The sequence below is a fragment of the Drosophila mauritiana genome, chromosome 2R, assembly GCF_004382145.1.
Source record: "Drosophila mauritiana strain mau12 chromosome 2R, ASM438214v1, whole genome shotgun sequence".
Lineage (NCBI taxonomy): Eukaryota > Metazoa > Arthropoda > Insecta > Diptera > Drosophilidae > Drosophila > Drosophila mauritiana.
Genome location: NC_046668.1, coordinates 3,860,620 through 3,874,961, shown reverse-complemented (window position 1 = coordinate 3,874,961; position 14,342 = coordinate 3,860,620). Strand labels below are relative to the sequence as shown.

Here is a 14,342-nt window from a genome sequence, read left to right as displayed (position 1 = left end):
ACAGCTATGTAATTACGCCTCCAGCAGAAGCGTCAATAACTTCAAAAGTAGTATTCTTTTGAAGATTACCGAGTTTTGAAGATTATCTATGTACATATGTATAGTTTTGGTAGTAGTGCAAAATAGTCTTTGCCAAAATACAGAAATAAAGTCTCTGTTTAACAATTCTGACGAGGTAACTTCCGTTACTTGTAGAGTACCACGCAAACTCTAACGCACACAAACCGCCAAAAATTTCCGTTCAGTTGAATAAGTATTGGTACATTAGCGAAGAAAGTCAAATTACAGATATTCAAGCATGCTCCGGTAATCGAATTCGTAAAATTATTACGATTTCGAATTGAAATCGCAAAATCGGTGCTCCGGTTTTCGAAACCGTAAAATTTTTTGATTTGTTGAGTTTAGTATGTAATTTTTAAATTAAAATTAATTTTTAGATTTAATAGTATAATTTGGTTACACGTATTGATTTATTGGTACTGCCAATTGCACTGTTTCCGTTGTGATGGTGAATGTTTATAGTGCATTTAATTTCTGAACCGTCAGTGAATATTAAAGTATGTTGTTTGAGATTATTTTTTGTGAGCTCGTACAGTTTTCGGTATGATTCTGGAGATGTTTCTTGTTTTTTATGGGTTCGGAGTGATGTGTCTATTAGAATTGGGATGGTCATGATGGTCTGTATTTGTGGAGTTTTTCGGGCTTGTGGGGTTATAAGTTCTAGGTTAGGTTCTAGGCTAAATTTGATAGTTCGGTCTATTATTAGTAGTGTTTTTGGAAAAATAAAGGTTTTGTTTGAAGGTCTCGTTTCATTTCTAGGGAGGGAATATTTGCTTTCTAGAGAATGTTGCTTGGGGTGGAGCGATGGGCTCCTGGGGCTAGACGGATTGCGAAGTTGAATGCTTAGAATGCTTTTGGGAGCGTGGCCGTATAGAAACAGTCCGTATTCTAATTTGGCTATGACCGACCGTTGACTTGGCGACATCGATGAGGGTATACGTGTTGCAATTAAATTTAGGACTGGACTGGACTGTGTGTTCCGTTTATATTTGTCGTTCATTGTTATACCTAGAATTAAAAAAAAGTAACGGATTTGTACGTCAATGCAGGTTGAGGTGAAAGAGTTAGGGGAGTCCTTTTTTTTAAGTCGTACCTAAATTTTTCCTTTTTACGTCTATAGTCTATTATGTTTCCAAAGGAAATTATTCGGTTGGTAAGCTATTTATATAGTATAGTATAGAGTAAAAGGGTATAATAGATTATTTGAAAAGTATTTAACAGACAGAAGGAAGCGATTCCGACCATGTAAAGAATACATATTCTTGATTAGGATTAATAGCCAAATGGATCTGACCATGCCCGTCTGTCCGCTGATTTACTAGCAAATGTTAAAGGAACCCAAAGGACGTGACCATTCATTAATCTAGTAGAATTCATCTTCCAACACTGGAAACTCTTAGTGAAAGCACCTATCAAACAGCTTATGTATGGAAAGCAGATCGATAGAAGTAGAGGCAGATTGACTAAGAGAATAAGAACAGTACATAGTGTAAATAAACAACGGGAAGTTACGTGATAGGCAGCAAATTATGAAATTTCTTGAACATTCCTTTTAGGTCCAGGTCCCTACCCTGGCGACTCCCTTGATCCAGATCCCGCAGCAAATCTAAGGCGGAGAACGCCGTCAAGCATCACCTAAGACCAAATGATCTGTGGGACACAGATCTTGTAGTGGGTAGGAGTTTAAGCAGGCACCCCCTTTCCGCTACCCCACTTCAGCCCTATTGCCCGCAGAAGTTCAAGTGCCTACAACAATGTAGCCGATACACCATAACACCAGCAGCAACAGCGAAGAGCTGGAATATCATCCATCGTTGGTTCGACACCAACAACAGAGCAGCGGTAGCAGTGTGCCGACAGAAATGCGCCGCCCGCCCATAGCATGCCCATTTCAGCAATAACATGACGCCTCTCTGGAACAAATGAAAACTGCAGCGCCAGCAACTTGAACTGAGCAACAATGTTGGGCTGAAATTTTTTACGCTGCTGCTCTGCCAGCATCGAAAATATGCTGATGGATATGGCGAAACGCAGATCGGCCACACTTTTAAAACTGCTCTGATATTTTATTCATTTTTGAAAATTTCTATTGATATGCCAAAAAACTTTTTGCCACGCCAACACGAACCGGCGTTCGCCGCTCAAAAATGCCACGCTCACACTTTTAAAAATGTTTTGTTATTTTTTCATATGTATGTTAGTCTTGTTAATTTCTATCGATTAAACAAAAATCTGTCACACGTTTGAAAAATCTTTTTATTTTTCTTTGCTTTATTATTTGTTCTGCCAATTTCTATCGGTATACCAAAAACACGTTGGCCACACCCCTCCTTACACCTGAAATGGTCACGCCCACACTTCTGAACAACTTTTAATTTTTTTCTCAATTTATTTTCCAATACCTATCGATATCCCAAAAAAATGATGAAATTTATCCTTCTCACTTCCCCTAGCTGAGTAACGCGTATCTGAAACTTGAGCAGTTTCTGTCTCTGGAAGCTGCATGCTTAATGTCAACATTCTGTTTTTGATAGTTCTGAGATCAAACGGACGGACACATGGACATGTCAAACAGCGCGCTTCTCGCCATGCGCTCAGGTTAAGTGGGGGGAGGCTGTTATTGACTTGTTACTTCAAAAAAATTACAAAAAATCATCCATTCATCATCATTTCCTATCTAATGATACCCGTTACTCAGCTAGTGGAAGGCCGAATGTGAAAGTTCAACAGTTTTCTGACATTGGGGAAAAAATAGAAAAAAACCGGAACCGGTTCGGCTTTAGGGCGTTAGAGAGGCAAAGAGTTTTTTGGCAACTCGATAAAAATTTACAAGACTAATAAAATTATAAAAATGAAAATGGTTAAAAAATGTGGGCGTGGCAAACTTTTTTTCGCAAATCGATAGAAATTTACAAATCTAATAAAATTATGAAAAAATTTGGAAAAATTGATCAAAAGGATGGGCGCGGCAGTTTTGTGCGATTTGTGGACGTGGCAACATAGGTCAACAAACTTGCGCTGCTTCTTTGTCTCTAGAATCTGTATGCTGAATCTCAACTTTCTAGATTTTATAGTTCCTGAGATCTTGACGTTCATGCGGACGGACATGGCCAGATCGACTCGGGTATTGATCCTAATCATTAATATATATACTTTATACATTATATAGCCTTCTGCCTGTTAAATACTTTTAAACGAATGAAGTATACCCTTTCCTCTACGAGTAGCGGGTGTAAGGCACAATTTTTTTATACTAAAAGCGTAAAATACCTTTCTACTGATCTATGCTATTTTTTGGAAATACCGTATGAAACACTGTAGCAAGTCGAAGTAGGCATGCAGTCACGTCAGATATTGTAGTCTGCAAAAATTAAAACTCGCACATCAGGAACCAACCTTTGAATTGTATGCTTTACTTTGGGTTTAGAAATAATATACATCGCATAAACACATTTCTGTTTATGAACACTTAAAGGAAAACATATATTGAATCTTGCATGTTAAGGCCGTTACATACTTTTATGTAAAAATGTAATATCATTTTATTGAATACTACTCAGCAACTATAGAGCAATATTGTAATTGTGATTTGCGCTACTTCCAGAATTTTCTATGTCCTCAGGCCTTTTGCCTAAAAATTAAAAGCAGCTTACAAATTTTAATAAATATTTTCGATATTTCAAGTTGTTCTCCCGAAATATATTTATAAAAAGTAAACCAATTACTTTCAGAGCTTAGTTTTGTTAAATATTGTTAGAATTATTTATACATACATACATATAATTAAAACTGCGCTTTTTAAGTTTTAATATTTATACAAATATGCTTTTTATATAACACGAAGTGAGTATAGTTTTTAAATAATGTTACATGAAGAAACACGATTCTCCAATTTATTGCAAGATGAGATGTCATTCCGTGTACATACTATTATTTGAATGCTTCTTAATATACAATCAATCTTTATAGCTAAAGTAAAGTATTATTACGAATTGTATACCTATGATTTTCCTGTTGGAGGACAGACAAACATTGATCTAATACTATTATAATCTAACACAATTAGTATTTGCTGCTTTCATCACATGCAGCAAAAATTGAAATTGCTCCTCCATCTACTTAACAAAACTATTATCTGCGGTTTTTATACAATAAATATGTTTTCATTGATAAAGGAAGTTGAAGCTGTTGAATGTGCTCCTCCAAGTTTGTGCGGCCAATTTTTTGACGAATTGTTCTTCGGCAAAGATCCATTAGGGGCAACGGTTCAGCTTAAAAGATACAAGTAAGAAATCGTTTTTTTGTAAGAATATATATAGTTTTTTAATAAATACCATACGACATCTAAATAACTAATGTACTTTTCGCAATGATCATGTAATCAGAAATTAATTTAAAACAAAAGAGAGTGCTATAGTCGAGTTCCCCGACTATCAGATACCCGTTACCAGTTCTCTGACATTGGGGATATGTGGGCATTAGAGTGGGCGTGGCAAAAAGTTTTTGAGATCTCTATAGTAAATTATAAGACAAATAAGAAAATGGAATAATATAATAACATTCTTTAAGTGGGGGCGTAACAGCTTGGCCAGCTTGTGTACATGGCAAAATCAGTTAACCAACTTTCGCTGCGTCCCGTTTTCTGGAATCTGCATCTCCAATCTTGTTTAGCTTTTACATTACCCGAGATCTCGACGATGTGGAAGTGATTCTAATAGTGATTCTAATCAATAATTTTTATGATGAATAATATAATCATAATCACACCAGTGGATTATGCTGCAAAGGTAAACGAATATGTACGAAACAGATTTACACAATCCTTATGAAAAGTGACACAACTCACAACCTCCAAATGCAAGTCGGAGGGGTACAATGCCACCGGAATGCCACTCGGGCCGTCCGAGCAACGCATTCCGCTTCGGCAAAAGCAATGTGCAACGGTCTTTACTACAAACTGCTTTTACAAACTAAACCATTTAGAGATTACGTGTTGTGCTATTTTATAACAGAAGCATATATGTTATTTTTAAGCCTTTTCACGTCGAACAATAATTGGACTTGCACGTTGGTAGTGACAACGATCGAAATAGAAATAGACTCCATACGGTACATCCCAGTTGAGGGAATACAGACTTTGAGAAGACAAAAACTAAAATAGAAATATATTTTAAAAGTGTCAACTTTATATATTAAAAACATTTTATGTGTATTGCATGAAAAAACTATTTGATTAAAAATAACGAAACTATATATATTTTTATACCCGCTTCCTCTTATACCTGTTACTCGTAGAGTAAAAGGGTATACTAGATTCGTTGAAAAGTATGTAACAGGCAGAAGGAAGCGTTCCCGACTATATAGAGTATACATATTCTTGATCGGGATCAAGAGCCGAGTCGATCTAGCCTGGCCGTCTGTTCGTATACCAAAAAAAACGACAAAAACGGTCACACTTATATTTTGAAACAATTTTAAAATTTGAAAAATTATGAAATTTCCACTAACGAGTAAGGACAGTCGGACAACTCGACTTTAGCATTCTCCTTTGTTTAATATTTCTATTTAATATTATTCTATAAGAATATATATGATCAAATAAAAACTGAAAACATTTCTCTCAAAAAAGTGGTAAATATCAAATAGGTATTAATATAATAGGTATATTTCTATGTACTTATGTTATTAGATGTAAATGCATATATACTGAAATATATATGTATGTACATACATACATGAAACATATGTACATCCCTCTGCAAGGCTAAACAAATTTAGTTTAAATATTCAAGGGATGTACTCAGCCCTATCAGAGCATATTAATAGAAATCGAAAAGTATTTTTCGAACTTGCACACCATATTCCCTAATTAAATCTGCATACCTAATCTTAACTTTTTAGCTCGCATAGTTTCCGAGACCCCGATTAACAATAAACGAATGTACTTTATGCCCATATACTCGTATTTTGCATAGAATCTGGTATGTCTATATGTATTTAATATATCAAATTTACTCACGATCTAATCCACCAATGTAACGCATTGTTATTTCACAGTGTCCCCAAACCGCCGAAACAATTGGATATAGTTTTTTTCCTCGCAGTCCTCTAAACGCAATACCGAGGTACTGCTGATCAACAATGAAGCTTAGTGTTCCTTCGTCCATATCTAACGCTACTAAGAACTTATCTGGAACTAAAAAAGCTTCGTCGTTTTTAAGAATGGCTGGATATGTAACTCCAGCGCAGTTTTTTGAGTCATGGTATAATTTATTTCTTCCTAAGTCCCAGCCCCAACTTTGTTCAGTGGATCCAACTAAACTTTGGTAGCCAACTGAATGTAAAGGTGCATCTGCAGTGCATACCCCGACAACAGCGTGGGTTCCTCTTTGCCTTGTTGGCCAATAAATTTCCCAAATATGCAATCCCTTTGTAAGTCCGACTTTGCCGCGAATACAATCAGTACTTTGAGCCACTGGGTGCCTATGAAATGTCAACTTGTCGTCCTCTTTTACAAAAATGTTCAGAGACCGATCTTCGGAGTTCCATGAATGCTTCAATTGAAGATCTCGAGATGCTGGCGGCATATCAAGCAATATATCGATTCGTGCTGGTTTAACGAAATCAGCTTGCAACTCTCTTGGTATTATTGGTTTGAATGTAGACTGTGAATCATTGCGACTAACTGTTTTGACTCCGCCACTAATTTTTTGACCCATGTTCATGCCACGGCAGCTTCTGGATCTTCTTTGGTCGATTGCAATTTTGTAGGATAGTCGAAGACGTTCAAACTCCCTTGGTTCCAATCTTGACAAAACAACTCTCGGGGATAGTGTGGATATAGATGAAACACTTTGAGGACGACGCCTTTCACTGGACCTAATAGAAGGTGTCCGACCACCCTTATACCTTAAAAGAAAGAAAATTAACGATTTTGTGTTACCTTGAAATGAAATACGTTATGTATACACATAAAAGAGCATACATACGTACATATAAAAACATATAAACATACATATACATACATACATAGACATGTATATGCATATGTGCATTCGCGTTGAAGACACTTCTACATTCCATGTACTTTACATTACCTTTAAACAATAATACAGATAAACTGGTTAATATTATAAAACATTTCGTACATATTTACATATTTTAAACTTTTGTAAAAACACAAAAAGTATGTGGAGCATTTATTACTTAAATTGGCCATAAACTTGAACAAAATTTACCTTTTTTTACCAAATTCCATTTATAAAGCAGTATACAAAAATTGGACAAAATGGCGTCACCGAGTGAAGTTAATTTCTTTTCTTACTTAGTTGTGAAATCGTAATGTTCATTATGCACAGAAATATGTAGAAAGTATTTAAAATATAAACGAAACAAACAACTATTTTCAACGTAAATAAAAAAATTTGTTATTCAAGATAACACACGGGTTGTCCGATCACAATATATGTAGGCTTACATACAGTATTACAAAACCGAGCCAACAAAACAGGGTGCTTATGGCATTAATCATAAAAGATTTCTTTTGGGCGGAATACACGGCACAATTTTTGTTAAATACTAAACATTCTCAATGCTCAATTTTCGTTTTTGCAAATCTAGTGATTATCGTAAATTAGATATCTTAAGTTGCCTAATTAATACTACAATTTCGCGGACTTCTAGTTTGTGTGATAAACTGATTATGTTGACACTTATGTTGTTCCAAAGATACAATGACGTCTAGAATCTAGATCTGGGGATGCAACATGCAGATTATAGAACACATTGCACATTACATAGAAATCTACGATAAAGTATGCATTTCCAGAGCAATAACATCGGAAACGAATTAAAAAGATATATATTCCTATATCGTGTCCTTCTGTCATTAATGAGCAAAACAATTTATTTTAGGTTTCTATAACAATTTCGGCATCGCAGATTGTTTCCGAAGAACAGCACTTGTGACGTTAATGCTCCATCTGCTAACCCTTTTAATAGCATTTTTACATACCCCTATGGTAAGGCTAGTGGAAATATTAGCCTTCGTTTTTTTTTCTAAATTAAAACAAAAAGTGGAACAGCATTACACTCGCACTTTGGAATGACACAACTGCGTTTTCATTAAAATGAAAATTTAGCTGCAATCAGTAAATTTTTAATTTTAAAGTCATATTCGCAACTATTTGCCATATGGTCAAACGAATAGAGTTCGTCGTATTATGACTCGCAATCCGCTACACAATGACAATACATCATGTTAATTAACCTATACAGTAAAAACATAAGAAAGAATAACTGTAGTGAAATTGGTCACAACATTATAATCGAAGTATATGTGCATATACTCGAACCCTAAAAGTATACTATACGAGCTATGATTAAGCCTTTCGCATCGCTCTGCCGGCAGCTCCAGAATAATCTTTTTCAATCTATGGAAATTAGTCTTTGACCCGTTCTTTAAATTCGTGGCTATTTTGGAAAGTTTAGCTTAAATCTCCATCGGAGTTATTAGAACTTTTTTTGTCGGGACTCTGTACTTTTTTTCCGGTGCCTCGGAATTGTCGTAGAGATAGTCCTGAAAGTAGACACCGTTAATTTGGTTCCGCTTTTAAATTTCTACCCGATACACATCCGCAAAGCAAGAAAATTCGACCCCAAAAATGGCTAAGAAGGTGCATGAAGTCACCAACAACCATGACACATTCGAAAAATGTTAGGTTTATTTTTTGTTTAATTACTTGTTTTGAAACTTTTTATCGGTATGACAAAATCATTTTGTACACGCTCACTCTTAAGCCCATAAATAGCACAAAACTGTCAACTCACACGTTTGAAAAATGTGTTGTATTTTTTTAAAAGAATTTTTAGTCCTGTAAATTTCTATCGATTTGCAAAAAAAACCTTTTGGCACGCCCTAAAACCGCCCAAAACTGCCACTCCCACACTTTTGCAAAATATTTTATATTTTTCGTAATGGGGAATGTAAACGCGAAAATCATTTTCTGGGATATCGATAGATATTGGGGAATAAAATGAGAAAAATTTTAAAAGTTTTTTAAACGTGTGGGCGTGAATGTTTTGGGCGTTTTATAAGTGAAAGAAGAGGCTTGGCGACTGTGTTTTGGTAACTGATAAAAAATTACAAAACAAAGAAAAAATAACGAAGAATAATCAAAATATTTTTTGTATTGATTTTATTGATATATTGTTACTTACTTGCAAAATACCAACCATAATTTAAAAGCAGCCACAAAATTTTTAATTTATAATTTAACACAAGAAATAATAAATTATATAGCAAGTGCAACAAAAATGCCTCGCGATTCTTTTCTGTCTCTTTCCAATTTTTATATGAACCGTTTTTTCCAATGCTTTCAAACTTAAGACTAGAATATAAGCAAATTTAAATATTTATTACATATGGTAGTACATGATGAAGAGATATTTTTTTAAGTACTGTGAAAAAAATACTATCGAATTTAAAACACCTAGTACTAGTTTATAATATTCATAACAATCACAGATTCTGAAGACTACCATGAATCCTATATTCAGCTGTGTGCTAGGAAGATATTTCAAAACTTAGTGAGCGTATCGATAGAAATTCGCAAGTATAAAGGAAAATCAAAAGGAAATCGAAAAAAAATGTAGATTTCGAGATCAAGGCTACTTATACCTAGTGCGTGCCAACCACTTAAAGAAATGTCTAACATCTTTCTTTTATTCGTATCATTCCTAAGGCTTGTATATCAAGATTTCCAAATTGTCTTATTGAATTCCTTATTGATTTGAACTTAGTGATCGGGTTAAAGCAAAGACAATAGAATAACAAGATGCGAAACGGCCATTCATTGGTTTTACACTATGCATCCACTTTTTTGTTGACGACCAAAATTGCTCTCTCTCCGTTCGCGTAAAACTGAGAGGGTATAAAATTTAAAATTAAAACGTACTTGCTTGTGTGTGTTAAAAGAATAAACGAGTAAGTGCGTACTTGTGCTAGAAGACGATTTTTGGCCGAAATTAATTTTGTTCTACGAACCGGAATTACATATTTCGAGTTTCGGGCAATTTCGTTGCAAAATGATCTACTCAAATACTATTTAAAAATGTATACCTTGACTATTTATTTTTTTTAAAGAAGTGTTTTTTTTTTAATTAAGTAACAGTTTCATATTATAATTTGTGTTTATAATTAATAATACGTAAAACGGGACTGACGACATACTTTAACAGGGCACTGTGCGTAGAATCTTTTGTAACATCAATTTTTCAAAAAAAAATATGTATATTCGGCTACTACTATTTCTATGCGATATTCAAATAATGATAACAATGCAAAAAATAGTATTGATTTGACGTTTTTTGGCAAATCGATACAAATTTAACAGACTAATTAAATTATAAAAAATATCCAGAAATTTGTTAAAAAATGTGGCCGTGGCAGTTTTTTGCGGTTTAAGGGCGTTAGAGTGGGCGTGGCAATTTTTTTGGAAATCGATAGAAATTACTAATAAAATAGTAATAAATAGACTAATAAATAGAATAGACTAATAAAAATGTGAAAGAATATCAACATATTTTCAAAAGTGGCGGCGTGGCAGTTTTGTGCGGTTTGTGGGCGTTAGATTGGTCATGGCAACATGGGTTATGGGCCTGTGTCTATGTCTCTAGAATCTGTATGCTGATTCTCAACCTTCCAGCTTTTATAGTTCCTGAGATCTCGATACGGACAGACGGACATAGCTAGATCGACTCGTCTTTTGACCCTGATCAAGAATATATATACTTTATATGGTCGATAAACGCATTCTTCTACCTGTTATAAAGCTTTCAACGGGGTAGCAGGTATAACAAATAGTAATAATCTGAAAGACTAAAGGATGCAGTAAAGTAAGTTAAAGTAAACGTTACATTGTGGGTTTCGGGAATATACGTGTGTGTGAATTAACGATATGCAAGAGTGAAAGCGGCTTACGCCGCCTTCTTTGAGTTAAGCCAGCACGTTAGCTTTTAAAAGGAAAGTAGAGATGCAGTCTTGGTTTAAATGTAATTTTTATGCAATAACCAAAATTTCACATTGATTCAACGTTACTTTTAAAGTTAATAGAAAATAAATGAAAAGTTGTTTATGCACCGACGAATCGGTACATCTCATAAAACAAATTCGAGAAAAGTTCATCGTATAACTGAAGCACATGGCAAGATCGACTTGTCTAGTAATCCTGATCATTAATATAGTTATTTATATACAAAAACTTTATGCATTAGATAAACGTTTCCTTCGCTTTTAAATATTTTCCAACAAATCTTTAAGATTGTGTGCAATTACGTATGTGTGTATTTTTGAAGATATCGGTGTCACTCCTAATTAATATTCTTATGAAGAACTTTCGTACGCTCATACCGATTCAATCCGAGGAGACTGAATATATGAAATTCAATATGTACAGACAGGTTTTCACATATAATTATTTTTATCACATAACTCAAAATTTTATTTGATTAACGTTTATAAATATGAACATACATATGTTCTTACATTCCAAATGTACAATAAATTTATCAATGCCGACGCTTAGATTTGTATGAATCTCATTTATCAGTTCCTGTGAAACTTACATTACTTTTATCTTGTCGATTTGCTATGATTAAAATAAAACAACACATAAAGCAAAATATCACTCAGGAACCTTTGATGCACAAAACATTCATTTGTTTGTATATCCACATATACACGTACATCAACAGTGTTGTGACATGTAACGATTTTTGTCATGTGCGGAATGAGTGGGATTTTTGAGGACTGATAAATCTTCTAAATTATATAATTTCTATAAATAACTTCAAAGACTGCAGTTTTGTAAAGACTTTCTAAGTCAAGCCGTTTCAAGACATGCGTAGCAGAACATAATGTAAATTAAACAAATTTGAAAATCTATTTAAACTGACTTACATTTCTAATGAAAAAGTACATAATTTTATCACCAAATTACAAATTTTTTTAATTAAAGGTGCCTGATGGACCCTAATCCGTAAAGGTAACTTTATAAGTTTAAAGCTGCAAATACATATTTTGTTTACACTGAATTAAGAATAACAAGATAATAATAACGTAACGTCCATATATTGGTTTTGCACTTTGCACTTTTTTTGTGACGTCCAAAATTGCTCTCCGCTCGCCTAAGATTGAGAGCGTAATAATCTAAAAATATAATGATCTTCCTTGTGTTTGCTAAAACAATACATGAGCAAGTTTGCATGTGTGCGTACTTGTGCTAGAATACGATTTGCCGGTCGAAATCAATTATGATCTAAGAAACCAAGTTGCAACATACATATATTAAGTTTTGGTCAAGTTCCTTGAAATGTCTGAAGAGGGGAGATTCCGACGAACCAGAAGTAAAATAAAAGATGATGCATCGATTATTGGCTTTGACTCTTACGACTGAACTTATCTGTGTTCTAGTTTGTTTGTTACCAGTTTTCATTTAATTTCTAAAAATGTTCACAACATTCTTATGCTTTAATGATTTCTCATGTATCAGTTCTGCCAAAATCTTTTTTTACACATTGGCTATCAAAAGTTGGTACATATATTTTAATTAAACATCGCAGTCGGGTCAAGCAGTCGCCAACGATTCCTAATATTGTTATTTGTTTACATGCTAGCTTTGAAGACACAGTTCAACTTTACTAGACCTCAGCTGTGTAGCAATATCATCTTTATCTACGCAGATCAGCTGCGTGAGCATTTAAGCTCTCCCCTCTCGCACCAATACTTTTGGCTTAGCGTTTTGCTGTTCGCTCTTCAATCGAGTCTCTGATTATTATTCGCTATCGTTATCTTGTACATATCGAATCGATGCGATACATATCGCTTCAATCAATAAAAGATATCGTTCAAAATCGCGACAGAAAACTCGTCTTCTAATTGCTCAAAAACAGCTAATAATAAGCTCAAGATTTGGTGACCCCGACGTAAATAGGGCAAATCTAACAAACCTGTTTAAATTAAGTAGCACTCCGGCATAGGACCCTCTTGAGCGAGCTAACTGGCTGAACTTCTATTCTATGTTTACGACGATAATACATAGCAATCCTGAACTCACAAACATAGAAAAGTTGCAGTTGCAGCATCTACGCATATCTGAGGGACACTGCGCTCGGATGGGAACTATGCTATAGCATTGAATTTGTTACATTCCAGGCACACATTACTGAGATTCTGAGGCTAAGGGCAGTGTAGAGTGGTTCTGTTTCAATGCTTCGTGAACTGTCTGATAAATTCAACGCTCCTATTCGCCCGCTAAATGGAATGGGCTCAAGGGAACAAATCGATGGATGAATTATCGCTCAAGTATCTATTCAAAAGCTGGATCCGGAGAGTCAGGCGAAATGGGAGGAGCATTTGGAGGACCAGTCTTCTAGAAACTTCCAACATGGGAATCCATGGCATCGTTTCTAGATCAGTGATGCAGGACGCTGGAGAACTGGAATTCGCCGTAACAAGCTAATCTCCAGGCAGCCAGGTGCAAAGTAGCAGAACATCAGATTTCTTCATGCCTCAGCCCTGCGACCTGTGCGTTCTGCAATGCTCCTTGGCACTCAATTCATAAATGCCAGAGCTTCAAAACCCGGACCCGAGCTAATAAATTCAAAGAAGCGAAAATGCTCACATTTTGCATAAAGTGCTTCAATACCGGTCATAAAATTAGGTAGTGCAACTGCAATAAAAAGTTTTAGAAAAAGGTTTTGCTTTCCTTTTTGGCTCGGAATAATATTAATTTAAAAAATATGGTGGTACAAAATACGGGTATAAGGTTTTTTTCTAAGATATCTTTTCCATTAAAAAGATAATAATACTCTTTAAAAATATACTTGTACTGCTATGTGACATAGTCTTCAAATTTCAATCCAATTAATACTGAAATTTATTATATTATATATAATATTATAATATAATATAATATAATAATATTATATAATATTATAATATAATATAATATAATAATAATATAATATATGCTTCGTGTGAGTTCGTATTCCAGGGTACATATGTTCCGTCTCGCCAATCGTCCTCCCGTACATTATGGCATTAAGCGATGAATCAGCACCGCCTCCAACTTTCTGTCCGATTTGAGTAAGGATTGACCTATAAATAGGCTCATCCCAAACGATTCACAATGGGTTGAGCCCTATTAATCCAAGAAATATATTTCTCGGAATCCCTATCGTAAGTTATTAGATCTTTGACGAAATCCGGCAATACCGAAGAG

At 34.7% G+C, this 14,342-nt stretch overlaps 1 protein-coding gene and 2 long non-coding RNA genes across 6 annotated transcripts; 2 read left to right on the top strand and 1 right to left on the bottom strand.

The window, feature by feature from the left end:
- The first annotated feature begins 1,469 nt into the window (after positions 1-1,469).
- LOC117136518 lies at positions 1,470-2,311 on the top strand. The gene is made up of 2 exons (XR_004459097.1): positions 1,470-1,549; positions 1,617-2,311. It is a non-coding gene; the product is annotated as an uncharacterized LOC117136518 (long non-coding RNA).
- Positions 2,312-3,551: 1,240 nt separating this feature from the next.
- LOC117136223 (protein gustavus) lies at positions 3,552-11,772 on the bottom strand. 4 transcript variants are annotated; one of them, XM_033296998.1, is made up of 4 exons: positions 7,299-7,528; positions 7,054-7,157; positions 6,080-6,969; positions 3,552-4,331 (listed from the first exon to the last, which is right to left on the bottom strand). In XM_033296998.1, the coding sequence occupies exons 2-4, from the start codon at positions 7,113-7,115 to the stop codon at positions 4,192-4,194; spliced, it is 1,092 nt and encodes a 363-aa protein (XP_033152889.1). In that variant the 5' UTR covers positions 7,116-7,157; positions 7,299-7,528; the 3' UTR covers positions 3,552-4,191. The 4 variants fall into 4 exon arrangements, with proteins under 4 accessions (XP_033152889.1, XP_033152890.1, XP_033152893.1 ...); XM_033296999.1 differs by having other exon boundaries at positions 7,090-7,157; positions 7,299-7,527; XM_033297002.1 differs by lacking the exons at positions 7,054-7,157; positions 7,299-7,528 and adding an exon at positions 11,686-11,772.
- LOC117136224 lies at positions 10,757-13,813 on the top strand. The gene is made up of 3 exons (XR_004459082.1): positions 10,757-11,112; positions 12,078-12,104; positions 13,274-13,813. It is a non-coding gene; the product is annotated as an uncharacterized LOC117136224 (long non-coding RNA).
- The last annotated feature ends 529 nt before the right edge of the window (positions 13,814-14,342 follow it).